Here is a 15221-nt window from a genome sequence, read left to right as displayed (position 1 = left end):
AGATTGATCTTCCATCCCCTGGTTCACTCCCCAATTGGCCATAACTGAAGCTGCGCCAATTCGAAGCCAGGAGCTTCCTCCAGGTCTCCCACGCAGTGCAGGGGCCCAAGGACTTGGGCCATCTTCTACTGCTTTCCCAGGCCACAGCAGAGAGCTGGATCGGAAGAGAAGCAGCCAGGACTTGAACCGGCACTCGTATGGGAGTGCTGACATTACAGGCTGCAGCTTTACCACTACGCCACAGTGCCAGCCTCCAGTCTCTGGAATCTCATCTTTAAAAGCCATCTGAGTTTTCATCTTTCCAACTATCCTCCCCAGCAGCCTACGCCTGTCACTTCAGAAGCCCCTTCCTTGGAATCTGCCCTTACACCACTCAGCTGTGTCCCCCTCCCCCACAACAGTCAGGTCAACAAAAGCACTATTCACCCAGCAGGCATTCTTGGCCACCCTGCCAGATGCCAGTGTGGGCCTGCCAGAGAACAGTGTCCAGTGCTACCATATGCATTCCACTTCATTCCCGAGATGAATGGTAAAGTGGAGTGGCTTCCATTACCCACTACGCCACAGCACCAGCCCTGCAATTCTCTTAATATTACATTAAGATTCCTCATATGCATGACTTTCAAAAACTTGAGGTGTGCAAGATGGACCAAGAGCTTGGGCCCCTACCACCCAATAGGAAACGCAGATGGAGTTCCTGTATCCTGGCTTCAGTCTGGCCCAGCCCTAGCTGGTGTAGCATCTGGAGTGAACCAGCAGATTGAAGAACTGTCACTCTAAGTAGATCATCAAAGTATTTCTTAGAAAATTTTAACAATTTATTTTCCATGAACTTTTGGAAGCCATCTTCGTATTTTAAGGATTTATTTGAAAGGCAGAGGGTCCCCCAGGTGGGTGCAGGGGCACAAGCACTTGTGCTATCTTCTGCTTTCCCAAGAGCATTAGCAGGGAGCTGGATCTGAAGTGGAACAGCTGGGACGTTAACTGACACCCACATGGGATGCCGGCATCTCAGGCAGTGGCCATACCACTCTGCTACAGCACCAGCCCTGGAAGCATCTTCTTGTAAGGAAGCTAGGGTTCAAAACTATACTGCTGGCTCTAAGGCCAAAGGTTTGTTTGAGATTTATTTGAAAGAGCTGCAGAGAGAGGCGAGGCAGGGAGAGTGTCTTCCATCCCCTGGTTCACTCCCCAATTGGCCACAACAGCTGAAGCTGCGCTGATCCACAAAGCCAGGAGCCAGGAGCTTCCTCCAGGCCTCCCACATGGGTGCAGGAGCCCAAGGACTTGGGCCATCTTCTACTGCTTTCCCAGGCCACAGCAGAGAGCTGGATCGGAAGTGGAGAAGCCAGGACTTGAACCAGCATCCATATGGGATGCCAGCACTGCAGGCAGCGCCAGCCCCCCAAAGGGCTTCTCACTCTACACTGCCCCATAGCTGCTGGGGAACCCATGTGACCTTGGACAAATCTATCTTGTCATCTCTAAACACAGAACTACCCCACTTACCTCGTTCCTAGGAAGTATCAGCAGACAGTCCAAGTGCTTGGGCCCCTGCCTCCCCGTTTTGTGAACTCAGATGGAGCTCCTGGCTTTGCTTTGGCCCAGCCTCAGCAGGTATCACTTTAGAGCCGATGGAGGACCCATATACACATCCCTCTAACTTCTCTTCAAATAAACCAATCCTTAAAAGCCACTAAACAATGCAACTTGCCCAAAATGGCCTAACCACAAGGGAACAGGGAGTTTTAAGTTTTCTTCTATAGTCTTTTTTTTTTTAATTTAAATTTTATTTATTTAAGAAGCAGAGTTAGTGAGAGGGAGACAGAAAGCTCTTCCTTCTGCTGGTTCACTCCCCAATTAGCTGCAATAGTCGGAGCTGCACCGATCTGAAGCCAGGACACTCCCCAGTCCCCCAGGCAGGTGCGGGGGCCCAAGGACTTGGGCCATCTTCCACTGCTTTCCCACGCCATAGCAGAGAGCCGGATTGGAAGAGCAGCCGGGACTACAACCGGTACCCATATGGGATGCTGGTGCCACAAGCAGAGGATTATTAACCTACTGCACCACAGCGCCAGGCCCCCGTCTTTCAACCTAGTCTACTCTGGGAAGGAAGCATCACCTTGCTCTTGTGAAACACTTTCCATCTCAGGACTTCGAGTGACTACTGAGTGAGAAGGCAAGTATCGATGTCTTATTTTCTTCAAGACAGGTCATCACTCCAGATTCTTCTATAGCAAACATTCTTACAATGTTTTATGTCTGAACTGAGGCAAAACTAATGAGAAAAGTGCAACATATACTTCATGTGTTTGGGAATCATTTTTGATTATTGTCATGTGTTCCAGATAATTAAAGCACTAAGTTACTATAAAAATATAATACTGTATTAGGAATTTCTGTAAATCAACAAAGGAATTGTTGCGTGACCAAGACTAATTCTCCAAGGCTTATCAAAACAAATTTCAATAATCCCTTCTCAGAACCTCCAAAGGTGCTACAACTCAATCACTTTCAGTTTCCCAAAGAATCTAACAAAACAGGATATGAGAAGTATTAGACATATAAAACCAAATTCAACACTAGCAGACTGTTTAGGTAAAAATATACTCCAATCCAATTTTTCTTCAGCAACTTTAATTATAAAAATCTTTCATGTTCTCAAAAAATGGAAAACCAGAAGGCAACAGTCTGGCAGTACAAAAATATACAACTGGAAGAGATTACCACCAACTAGATCTGACAACTAAATCCCAGTCCACAGCCTGAAAATAAAAGCACATTTAGACAGAGTACTAGACCAGCGGTTCTTATATGCCCAAGGATGTTTACCACCTAGAACTCTACCAAATTCACAGGGCTGGACCATCCTGGAAAGCTAACCTAATGATCTTGGAATCTGGGTGTTTTTGAACCATCTCTATGATCAGTGTCATAAGGGATTAATCAGCACTATACTAAAATGAACCAGAGCTCTACAATAAAAGCTACCAGATTTCTCATCCAGATTACGGTTTGAGTGAACTATAACAGACCACCATCTAAAGGGTGGAGGTGCTATCACATGACCTTTTTAACATGACCTCTAAGATATGTATGTTCAAGTTTATAAATGGTAGATAAAGGTTATCTACATCCAATAAAAACTTTCTCTGGCTAGTTTTTTCAAGTTTTTGCTTAAGTTGTAGATCTCAGAAGCAACCACAATGGGACTGACTCATAGAGCAAATACTTTCAAAACATACAAACTCCTTAGATGCTTACTTCTCACTAACAGTGATCTTCAGTGAGCACCTGTAATCACACACTGCAGGTCAACTCAGAAGGCGGCCAATGTGACCTGCGATTTCTAAAATTACAGGAGCTTTAAAACTTCAGCCACCTAAATGTGCAGTTCAAGGCTGCAACAATTTTCATGTTCCATATTTACCCGGCATAAGCCATAAAATGGTTAGGGCTTCATCTTAGGGACCCAAGTCAGAATAACTCACTAATGAGGTCTTGAAAGGTTACTTACTTCTCACCCATAGTCTATCCATAACCAATTGCCCTTTATACATAAAAATTTCCAATTTAAGACTCTTAAGTAGTATACTGCCCCTCCCCTGGAAAGCCCATTTTTAAGTTTCTTTCCTACCTTCTTAGGTAGCCTGGCTTGTTAGCAAAACAAACAGGTCTCATAGGCTAACCAGAAATGTCAAGGCAAGAATGAAGCGGGAGAGCCCAGTCTACCAAGCAGGCAATCTGAAGTCTCTTCCCTGAACACGCACAACTGCTCGGGCTCATCCTTGACCTTCCTGACATCAGTTCTCTGCTCCCTTATTATCTGTGTGAAAGGTTAGAGACCTACTGAAAAGGACTTGTTTAGGATCTGTTATCTTAAAATACCCTTATAGACTGAATTCTGGATGCAATGACTGATCTTTCATAGTAGACACAAGTCAGTACAGCATAATCCAAAACTATGTTGAAGGAGCACACTTAAGGAAACTAAGCCACATGACTTTGCATTATGATTTAATCTAATCGCACAGAAATTGTGAAGTTACAGCGCCTCCCAATTTCTAAGAGGAAAGTGATGCATGCCTCCATATTCCAATCTGCACTGTTACATTTGAACCATATTGTGAATGTTACAACGTGATGGATCAGTTTAGAATTTCCATGCAACACCTCAAATTATAAAATTGAAGCAACTTTTAAAACCTTGTGTTAAGATTTCATGCTAAAGATAAAAGCCTTTTTTCAGAAGGGCAACTTATTTTGGGTTACAATGTACTGGGTCTGCTACTATAAAATGTTGTTCACTAAATTATCACAGAACCTGAACTGGCTTCAACTCCTCAAAAGTTAGTAACTATCAACAATCACTTTGGTGATGACCGAAAACCTCCTTCACTGCAAGACTAATCCATAATGCCTCTCAGTTTTTTGTTTCAAGAATTGTGTGACCAACTGTTTTCCATGGGACAAGAACAATGGTAACAGTGGGCTCAACTGACTATTACACAATTATGCTAATATTTTATTAATTCAAAAGCACTTTACAAGAAAATATAAGTATGGCTTCCAAATAGGAATGTTATACCTGGACTTGGTACCAAGCTCACAGATTTGAGTTTGCAAGGAAAAACAGGCTTTCAAGTTAAACAACAATTTTTAACCAAAACTTTAATCCCAAGGATTCTCACAAAAACATATTACAAATGACAGCATGAAAAAAATAATCTTGCACAGTAACTCAAAGTTCAGCTCTACAATGTACCCTTAAACTGGCAGGACATTGGTATTTTCTGAAATCTCAAATTTCCCAATAAAGACTGTTATATAAACAGCTATGTATTCTATATTGCAATTACATAAGGAACTTATCACCTAGGCAAAGGTAAACTTCCTCGAAACTTACTAGATTCTAGACCAACTAGACAACCTCTGCCCAGAGTTAAGACTAGCTGGGTTTTTCCAAAAACCTCTAATCTATTTTAACGGTGCAGCTTTTATTTTTACCTGCTGGCTTGCATCACAGCAGCTCCTAAAGACTGCTTGCTCACCTACAGCTTCGTACTATATACCAGCCGAGGGAAAATGGACATTTTAGTTCGGTTTTTGACAGTGCTGTTTCTACAATATTAAAACATCACACTTTGTTTAGCTGGGCAGGATTTAGAGGTCATCAGTCTTTGCAAGACTAAAGCTCAAAAGTAAATTCAATCTTGCTTAAGGGAACATTGTAAAGTAACAATTCTTGGTATCACATGCCTCATATGATCCATTTCAAACCATAGAGAATGACAGCTTTTTGTGTGTCACTGTTCCAAGAGACAAATTTGAACAGCTAAAACATCTTAAAAATGCACCAAGCTTATGAAGTCTCAAACAAAACTTGAATTTTCTGTACAAACTCCTGTCAAATGAAGTTATTTCCTGTACACCACTTCTCTTGCAAACGGATCTTCTATTTTCTTTCATTTGACCTAGATCGGCTGCAGGAGAAAAAAAAGAACAGAACTCAAAACTTTATAAACTGTTGCTACTCAATGACCTAACATCAAAATTTTTTCTTTTTTTTTCTTTTGACAGGCAGAGTGGACAGTGAGAGACAGAGACAAAGGTCTTCCTTTCACCATTGGTCCACCCTCCAATGGCTGCCGCAGTCGGCGCACCGCGCTGTTCCGAAGCCAGGAGCCAGGTGCTTCTCCTGGTCTCCCATGGGGTGCAGGGCCCAAGCACTTGGGCCATCCTCCACTGCACTCCTGGGCCACAGCAGAGGGCTGGCCTGGAAGAGGGGCAACCGGGACAGGATCGGTGCCCCGACCGGAACTAGAACCCGGTATGCCGGCACCGAGGCGGAGGATTAGCCTATTGAACCATGGCGCCGGCCACATCAAAATATTTTTAAGGTACAAAGTTATGAATTAGAAAACAGACATTATTTATGATGTATGCAATGTCTTAAAACAATTCAAGTCATTACAGATCTTACCTACGAGACCTAGAGAAGGATCGGGACGGCTTGTGATTTCTCTCCCGAGACAGTGATCTTTCTCTTCTCCTATCTCTAGAAAGGGACCTACACAGAAAGAACATTAAGGTCTTTTAGTTGTCATTACTTGACAATATTTCCTAAGTCATCTCTGAAAAATCAAAGTTGGTTTATCCCTGCAACTTAGCAAGAGCCTACTGTTACCACTCATAGAGTCTATTTCCATTAACCAAGTCATTTGGAAAACAGAGCAGCAGACGCACTCAATTCTGAGAGCGTGACCAAAACTGCCAGTTATTTACCTGCTACGGCTGCGAGAGAAGCTTCTCCTTCTTGGAGATCTAAAAGCAGAAATAGCAAAATTAGGCTTATCGTCAATTAGTATATATGGCGTGAGGCATTTCCCAACTTCTCAATCTCACTGTTGGGCCCAGTGAATGTGCCGAAGAACTGGCACCCATCGTCAAAAAAAATAAATAAGAAAAGAAAAAAAAAGGCACAGAAGGATTAAGGAACAAAAAGCTCAAGTGAGAAGCAGGTATTCCAACCATGGATTCACTTTAACAGAGAATGCTTCACAGCAGATCTGTCCAATGCAAAACTTCCATGTCAAACTAACTTCACTACCCAAACACCACACCAAAATGTAATCCCACAAGTAGTTCCAAAAACAGTACCATAAACCAGTATTTGGAACCCATGCAAACCTATAAGTCCATGACAAGACTTAGGTACCAGGTGGATATAGTGTAATCTCGTGAAAACGCGCTAGGTGTAAATAATGATGCCATTAAGTGCTACATTAGAACTGCATTTGTGATCGTAACATTTAAGAGTGTGTTTAGGCTTATCAAAATTACCTTAGCTTGGCCCACACTTCACCCCCAATATTGTAAAATTTGAAAACGGTTAGTAAAACCATTTAAAGGTGATAGGATTCGACAATTTTTTTTTTTTTTTGCTAGAAAGAAAAGCTAAAATCTGTTAGAGATATTAAAATTTTTAGTTTGGCATCTCACACATGCAAATGAGTTTCACTTGAAGGTCTGGTTACATTATGAGTTCCCTATCACCCTTAAAAGTTTTTTCAAGCAATATATATGTACGTTACCATTCAATTATGCACAGCCAGCCTTTGATCCAGAAAAAAGAATTACTTTAAGCCGCTTACTCCTTATTTTAACCAGCAGTAAACTGTATAAGCAGGAAAAACTTACTAGTTTTGGGTTTCAACAAGCTAGAAATGGTGAGGTGAGGCTGCCGGACTGACGGCCAGGAAGAATTTGCTGAAAAGGTTTTGCCAGATGTTGCGTTGGATTTAGTTGGTTGGCGAAGGGGGTGTTGTGGATTTTTCCTGCTTTTTTGTTAGCCGAAGGCTGCTGCTGTAGTTGTTGTGAAGACATTTGGTAAATAAACAGCTGAGCTGATTGGCCAGGAATGTGTGGGCGGTCGAGGTGGCTGCTGCCGATTTGGTTAAGGTTGGAGAGAAGGCTGAGAGAAAACAGCATGCTCGGGAACCAAAGGGCGGTGCAACCTGACGACTGGCCAGCCTGGGTCATGTGAAACGACACCAGCCAAGCTGAATGGGGCGCGCTGGTCACATGACGCTGAAAGGGCTAGTTGACTGGCTAATGCAGATTCAGAGGGTGGTGAGAAGAGACATGATGGTGACTCTGTAACGGGGTTCATTTTTATTAATAGATGGACCAAAAAGCACAAAAAAAATGAAAAACAAGCCATCAGTACAACCATCTATTAGCTAACAAATACTCTTTATTATGATGGGCAACAATGTGTTGTTTTTCAAAACAGCAAAAGGGGCAAGATTTTGCACTCCTATCTCCCAGGACTTCACTCACCTGTAAGAGGCAAATTCAGTCCTATAGAAACTATTTTGGAAGTTTGAGGAGATGTGGAGTTAGCATCCAGACAATAATGCCTGGGTCCAAGAAGGATGCCATTTTCAATTATAAAAAAACTGAATTCTTTTCCTATTTGGGATTGAAGAACAGATGACTGGGATTACTTCCTTTTTTAGCCCCCTTTATTGGTCAGTGATTTCAGTTAGTTTCAGAATGATTTCTACTTTACCAGTTGTAACATTAAAACAGCTGCCTTTTTGATAAATATTACAATTGTGCTAGTAGCAGAAAACACATTTTTGTGAAGAGCTAGAGTTGAATGTAATGTTTGTCATTATGGAGTCAAGAAATGGAAAAAAGGCCTACACTGAAGTATAAGGGAAGACTTGGAAAGATGCAACTAGAAGATGAACTAGAAGATAGATCCAAGATAGAAGTTACTGACTACCAACATGAACAGTGACCTAAAGACAAAGCCAACACTCAGCACAACTCTCATACCCCAACTACACCCAGCCAATGAACGTTCATAGAAACCTCCAATCCTTCCAAGTTTAAAACCCACCAACAAACTTTAAGAGAAACACCTGCTCCTACTAGCTACTCCATTACACCAATACCTCTAAACACACTATCTCTCAAGTACCTGCGGCGAGGTGGAGGACTCCTCCTACGATAATCATCTCGAGGGCGACGACCCCAAGAGGGAGGTGGGCCACGATTTCGACTTCTCTTTTCACCATTCGACAATTCCACTCTTACACGGCAGCCACACAGCGTTCTGGGGGAGGAGGGGAGAAAAAGCAAATTTAAAACCATCTCTGAGATATGTATTAAAGTGGAGTAACTGTCCCAGTCATGTACTTTGCGAAGAATACATTTCACATCTACACAATCCTTTTAATACTGAAACAAGTTTCAGTTCCTGTTATTTTTTTCCAACACATAAAATGGCTGCTCTTATTCCCTAGTTTAACTTCAAACTAAGTAACAACACTAAGTGGGATTTTTTAAAGTACCAACTCACAAGGAAACCAACTTCCTCCTTTCATTGCTTATTGCTTGTTAGAGCCAGTCTGATTACTGGGTTCAATGTTAATCTGTTAAGGACTGCGACTTGAGAAGACTCCTGGATTTCTCTTGTATCCCACTGTGACTTCTTCGAGGTCCCAGTATTTTTATTTCAATTACTAGTTTAGCATCATTTCAACTACTGTATTTATTGGTCTCCCTTCTCCCTCTCTCCAAATATAAGGGGCTCCAACACAAGGCAGAGCCATTTTACAGCACTCTCCATCCTCAATCACCACACAGTGGTTGGCATACTAAGAAATTATAGCTGAGAACAGAAAAATAGTTATTCTCTTCCCCTTCTATGTCCACAGCCTGTTAGGTTTAGCCAGCAAAAGTGTTTTTTGGACAGTGACTGGGAAAATGTGGGGCTCTGGAAAACAAATTACAGCCAATCCTCAGACCCCTCTTCATGATATAGAGAAAAAGGACCCACTGAAGGCATTGCCTCTGGCTACAAGACAGAAATTCTGAAGCAGAGTTGATTTGTGCATCTCAAGGATGAACAGTTTTTCTTGCTTTATGAACGCCAATGGTTTTCAAAGGCCAGGAAGAGGGAGAGAAGGGCAACTCGGTATTCTTTACCAACCAGTTAATAGACACCATAAACACGAAGGGAAATAGCAACCAATTCAGACTTCCTGGGTGAAATACTACAAACACACAGAAGAGCACATAAAAATAAAGCAGACAAAGCCTAATGTAACCATTATTTTGTAAACATTTTTAAAACAATGACCAGTTCATGGCCACTCTTATTTCCAGACTCCAAATCTTGAGATTCTAAATATTAAAGGCAACCCATTTACCATTAGAATCATAAAATTACCTTCCATCTAGCTCTCGGACGGCATCAGCAGCATCCCGGGGGTCTTCAAACTCAACAAAAGCGAAGCCAGGAGGGTTTCTTGCAACCCACACACTTCGGAGTGGTCCATAATAGCCAAAGGCCCGTTCCAATTCGGTCTTGTTGCCATTGTTTCCAAGATTACCTACATACACCTTACAGTCCAATGGACAGGAATCACGATGCATTTCTGTAACACACACAAGAGATAAAAAAAAAAAAGTCCAAAATATTAACATCCGAATCACTGAAGAGATCCTCCCAAAGAACGTGCTACAAACCAAATTCTTCACCCCTTATTTTCACTCCTAAGTCCCCAAGAAGCCAGGAAATTCATAGGGGGTGTGGGAGTTGCCTCCTTGTAATGGGAGACCACCACCCACGGAGGAGCAATTACCACCACCAAGGCCATTAGTTAGAGGACGCTCACCAGTTACTTCATTTAACCGCCAGAAGACTTAGAAAAGCAGCTAACCTCCGCAGCAAACTGTCCAGACCGCAGAAACCAAATCAAAGAGCACTGAAGAAAGCCAGTCGGTGAGACTGAACCTTCAGGCCCCCGATACACGAGTGTCCTCCGCAGTCCAAACCTACCCAGATTTAATACTTAAGAAAAGCTTTTCCTTGGCATGATGCTACAGAAACAGCTCAGTTTCTTACACAGCAAAAACCCAAGCAGCAAAACCACGTCTCCATTTTTTTTTTTAAATGGAGCCTCTTCACACAACAGCCAAAGGGGTTAACATCAACGTCCATCATCAGAGAACCGACAAAGCAAAATGTGGAACACCCAACAAGCCGGGAGTACTCAGGAAGAAAGCATGCTACCACCGGCGGAACACGTCAGCTTTACACCGACGGACACACAACGCAACACACCCGTCCGCACACGATAGGATCCCATGCGCGATACCGGAAAACAGTAAATCTAGAGCCATCAGGGCTTCGAGGCCGGAGGAAGAGGGGGTGGGGGGCGGGGAAGGGCCCCTTGGGGTGGGAAGGAAAACATTTTGGAACTAAAAGGCATGGCTGCATACACTGAATGGATTAAATGTCACTTAACTGTATACCTTAAATCCTATATAAGATTCATCTCAAAAAAATGTTTAAAATTTAAAAGGTCCCTTTTACCCCAAGAACTGACTGCACTTCGGGCTTGTATCCGATCAACTTCCAATACTTATTATTACAGGCACTTGGCAAATCAGTCCGATCAAGTTGCAGCCAGGTTCCATTACATAAAAGCACCATGTTCAATAATTCAGTTTGAAAAGCCTTTCCAACACCACATTCTTCTCACCCAGGGATTAGCCAAATAAAAAAAAACCCAGTCCAGACACACCCTACCTGCCCTGACCCCACCCCGTGCCCAGGAGCTCGTCCTGAGGCCAAGCCACTGGTGGAAATCGGTTTTCAAAGAAATCAAAACTCAAACCCAACGCATTCATGGGAAGCAGCTCCAGCAGCAATGGAGCCCAACTTCGTTTACAAAGAGAAAAATAAAAAGTGCTTAGCTGCGGGCCGTAAAAAGTTAAGTCGAATTCATCTTTAGAGGAGAACGGAGGCCCTTTAATACGGATCGAAAGCTCCACTCTTGATTAGCGACTTCAAGAAAAAAAAAAAATCCGAAGATTCGCCAAGAAAATGAAGGATCAAGGAGGGAAAAAAAGGCGCCATAAAACTCCAAGAGCGCGGCCAGGACAATTCAGCTGGAGGCCACCTGCGTTCGCCCCACCCCCGGGGGAACTCCCCCCACCGTGGCTCACCCCCCAACGTGGGCTTCAGGCACCACTGCAAGCCCGGGGAGCACCCCCAGAAGCGCAGGGAGCCCCCGCCACCGCCCCGTGCGGAACGTCACAAAATGGCGGCGGCGCCTCTTTGTCTCAATCTGAAGCCGCCATTGGGCCCGATCCCATCTTCGTACTAGCAGACTCCACTCTTCACTTCCCTCCTTCTGCCACTGGCCACTCACCGAAATCTTAGGTTAGAAGCGCGGAGGCTCAACTCCACAAGCTCCCAAGGATCTTCCCGCTCTGCGCTGCTCCTCTCCGGCCCGGCTCCCGCAGATACTCCCTCTCCCTCGGCGTCCACGAAATGGCGGCTCACCGCCTTCTCCTCGCCCGTATTTATGTGCCGCCCCGGAGTCACATGATTGGACAGGCTCGCCCAATCAGAGGCGGAGGACGCCGTGACGTAAGACGGCTACAAACGCTGCTAGACTCGCGGTTGCTGGGAGCGCGCTCGGGCCTGGCCGTCAGGTGGGTGGAGCCGTAGGGCGGCGCGCGCCCGGCCACCACCTGGCCCTCCCACGCGTGTGTTCTCGGTGTGCGACCCCCAGCTTGCGTGCAGACCCCCCTCGCCCCGCGCTGCAAACACGGCGGGCCGTCACTCCCACTGCTGGGTAGAAAGTATTGGGTGTTTTTTTTTTTTAATGACTTCACCCTCGGGAGCGGTTAGGCTGGGCCCGAGAGCTCCGCGCCGACGTGCGCGGCCCGCAGGTGCTCCCAAGGTCACGGAGCCGTTTGTGAGGCCGCTGGCAGCCGCCTGTGGCCGCCGCGCTCGCACGCTCCAGGAAAACCCTGGCCCGGGAAGGTGTGCCCAACCCTCGCTGGTTTCCCGCCTCTGACCGACACTGCGGACGGGGCACGGATGGCGAGGGGTGAGAGCGGTCACCGTTAGCGCATCGCGGGAAAGGGAAGTATCTGCAGAAGGTGGAGTTGAACCCTGGGGCTCCTAGGCGGATGCCAAGCACTGCACCGCAGGCCTCGCTCCGCCCGACGCGGGCTGCTGTGCTTACCTGGGAGACGGAGCCACAACCGTAATTAGCTCTTGGAGGAGACATTCTGCCGTCGCGTTTGGAAAATCACCAAGCGCTCCCTTTCCTGAACCGGGACTCAGCTGGGAAGTTTTGTCTCCTGCCTCCACAATTAGCACAGCCCCTTTTCCGTCTAGTCTCGCTTAATACTGAGCTTTAGTTCTCTCGGCTTTATTCCTCTCTTTGCTAAAATATAAACCAGCTGTTGACTTATGTGTTCTCTGTCCGGGTATTTTCTTTTGAAGTCTTTTATTGTGGCTCTAAATGATTTTATCCATAGTGAGGGGACAAAGATTTAACACCTGTGAGCAAAAACAGCATTCCAAGTGTTGAAGTGATCATATAGAGAGGATTAGTGTTAAAGTGATCGTGTACATGGAGTTAAGTGTCTGCTCATAATAACAGAACTAAAAAGGACAGAATGCCAATGCGCCTGGGAAAGCAGCAGATGGTGGCCCAAGTGCTTGGGCCTCTGCGGCCCATGTGGGAGGCTCAGATGGAGATCCGGGCCTCTGCGGCCCATGTGGGAGGCTCAGAAGGAGTTCTGGGCCTCTGCGGCCCATGTGGGAGGCTCAGATGGAGATCCGGGCCTCTGCGGCCATGTGGGAGGCTCAGAAGGAGATCCGGGCCTCTGCGGCCATGTGGGAGGCTCAGAAGGAGTTCTGGGCCTCTGCAGCCCATGTGGGAGGCTCAGATGGAGATCCGGGCCTCTGCAGCCATGTGGGAGGCTCAGAAGGAGGTCCGGGCTCCTGGCTTCAGTCTCGCCCAGCCGTAGGTGTGCATCAGCTGACACAGGGCGGCTCAGGAAAAGACTGGCTTGGGGCCAGCATTGTGCAAGCCGCCTCTTGCGACACCCGCATCCCTTATCAGAGCGCTAGTGTGAATCCCAGCTGCTCCACTTCCGGATCCAGCCTCCTGCCAAGGTGCCTGAGGAATAGCAGATAATGGCCCAAGTACCCAGGGGCCTGGGTAGACCTCGCCATCGTGGTCAATTGGGGGGTGAAGCAGTGGACGGAAGATTGCTTTCTCCCTTTTTGCCTCTCAAATAAATCCTAAAAGAAACAAACAAACAAAAAAGACTGGCATCCCCATATTGGAGTGCCTGGATTTTAATACCTGGCTCTGACTCCTAACTCCAGCTTCCTACTGGGAGGTAGAAGTAATATCTTAAGTAGTTGGGCCTCGGGGCCGGCGCTGTGCCGCAGTGCGTTAACACCCTGGCCTGAAGCACCGGCATCCCATATGGGTGCCAGTTCTAGTCCCGGCTGCTCCTCTTCCCATCCAGCTCTCTGCTATGGCCTGGGAAAGCAGTACAAGATGACCCAAGTCCTTGGGCCCCTGCCACCCATGAGGAAGACATGGATTGAATTGGTTTGGTGAACCATGGATGAGAGCACTCGCTTGCTCACTACCTGTTTGCGTTCACCTCTCAAATTTCTTTAAAAAAAAAAAAAAAAAATGCTGGGGCCAGTGTTGTGGTGTAGCAGGTTAAGCTGCTGCCTGTGACACCAGCATCCCATGTGGACACGGTTTGAGTCCAGCATTCCATGTAGGCACCAGTTGAGTCATAGTTGCTCCACTTCTAATCCAGTTCCCTGTTAATGCCCCTGGGAAAGCAGAAGAAGATGGCTGAAACCCTTGGGCCTCTGCCACCCATGTGCGAGACACAGATGGAGTTTCTGGCTCTTAGCTTCCATCCGACCCAGCCCCTGCTGTTGCAACTTTCTGGGGAGTGAACCAGTAGATGGAAGACTTCTCTCTTTTTCTCTCTCCCCTCTCTCTGTAGCTCTGCCTTTCAAATAAATACAATAAAAATCTTTTATTAAAGAAAGAAAACCACACATTAGATTTTGAAGACTTTATTGACAAATGTAAAATCTCAATTTTTATACTGATTTGATATTATTAAAAATATTATTTGAGGCCGGCGCCGCGGCTCACTAGGCTAATCCTCCGCCTTGCGGCGCCGGCACACCGGGTTCTAGTCCCGGTCAGGGCACCGATCCTGTCCCGGTTGCCCCTCTTCCAGGCCAGCTCTCTGCTGTGGCCAGGGAGTGCAGTGGAGGATGGCCCAAGTGCTTGGGCCCTGCATCCCATGGGAGACCAGGAGAAGCACCTGGCTCCTGCCATCGGAACAGCGCGGTGCGCCGGCCGCAGCGCGCTACCGCGGCGGCCATTGGAGGGTGAACCAACGGCAAAAAGGAAGACCTTTCTCTCTGTCTCTCTCTCTCTCTCACTGTCCACTCTGCCTGTCAAAAATAAAAAAAAAAAAAAAAAAATATTATTTGAAAGGCAGAGTTATAAAGAAAGAGGGAGAGACAGAATGAAAGATATTTTCCGGCCGGCCCCGCGGCTCACTAGGCTAATCCTCCGCCTGTGGTGCCTGCATCCCGGATTCTAGTCCCGATCGGGGCGCCGGATTCTGTCCCAGTTGCTCCTCTTCCAGGCCAGCTCTCTGCTGTGGCCCGGGAGTGCAGTGGAGGATGGCCCAAGTGCTTGGGCCCTGCACCCGCATGGGAGACCAGGAGAAGCACCTGGCTCCTGGCTTCGGATCAGCGCGGTGCGCCGGCCGCAGCGGCCATTGAGGGGTGAACCAACAGAAAAGGAAGACCTTTCTCTGTGTGTGTCTCTCTCTCACTGTCC

General features: G+C 46.2%; 1 protein-coding gene across 1 annotated transcript; it reads right to left on the bottom strand.

The window, feature by feature from the left end:
* Positions 1–4000: 4000 nt before the first annotated feature.
* SRSF3 (serine and arginine rich splicing factor 3) lies at positions 4001–11859 on the bottom strand. Its single transcript, XM_062186027.1, has 6 exons — positions 11736–11859; positions 9746–9953; positions 8492–8626; positions 6286–6324; positions 5984–6070; positions 4001–5483 (listed from the first exon to the last, which is right to left on the bottom strand). The coding sequence occupies exons 2-6, from the start codon at positions 9949–9951 to the stop codon at positions 5456–5458; spliced, it is 495 nt and encodes a 164-aa protein (XP_062042011.1). The 5' UTR covers positions 9952–9953; positions 11736–11859; the 3' UTR covers positions 4001–5455.
* Positions 11860–15221: the final 3362 nt, after the last annotated feature.

This window comes from Lepus europaeus, chromosome 3 (genome assembly GCF_033115175.1).
Source record: "Lepus europaeus isolate LE1 chromosome 3, mLepTim1.pri, whole genome shotgun sequence".
In the NCBI taxonomy this organism is placed as follows: domain Eukaryota; kingdom Metazoa; phylum Chordata; class Mammalia; order Lagomorpha; family Leporidae; genus Lepus; species Lepus europaeus.
This window is presented reverse-complemented; position numbering and strand designations above follow the sequence as displayed.

Excerpts from the sequence above, each read along its gene's own strand:
- SRSF3 (XM_062186027.1), bottom strand. The coding sequence starts at position 9,951 with ATGCATCGTGATTCCTGTCCATTGGACTGTAAGGTGTATGTAGGTAAT. Across the intron at positions 8,627-9,745 it reads GTCCGAGAGCTAGATGGAAG|AACGCTGTGTGGCTGCCGTG; the intron begins GTAATTTTATGA and ends CTCCTCCCCCAG. Across the intron at positions 6,325-8,491 it reads AGTCCTCCACCTCGCCGCAG|ATCTCCAAGAAGGAGAAGCT; the intron begins GTACTTGAGAGA and ends TTCTGCTTTTAG.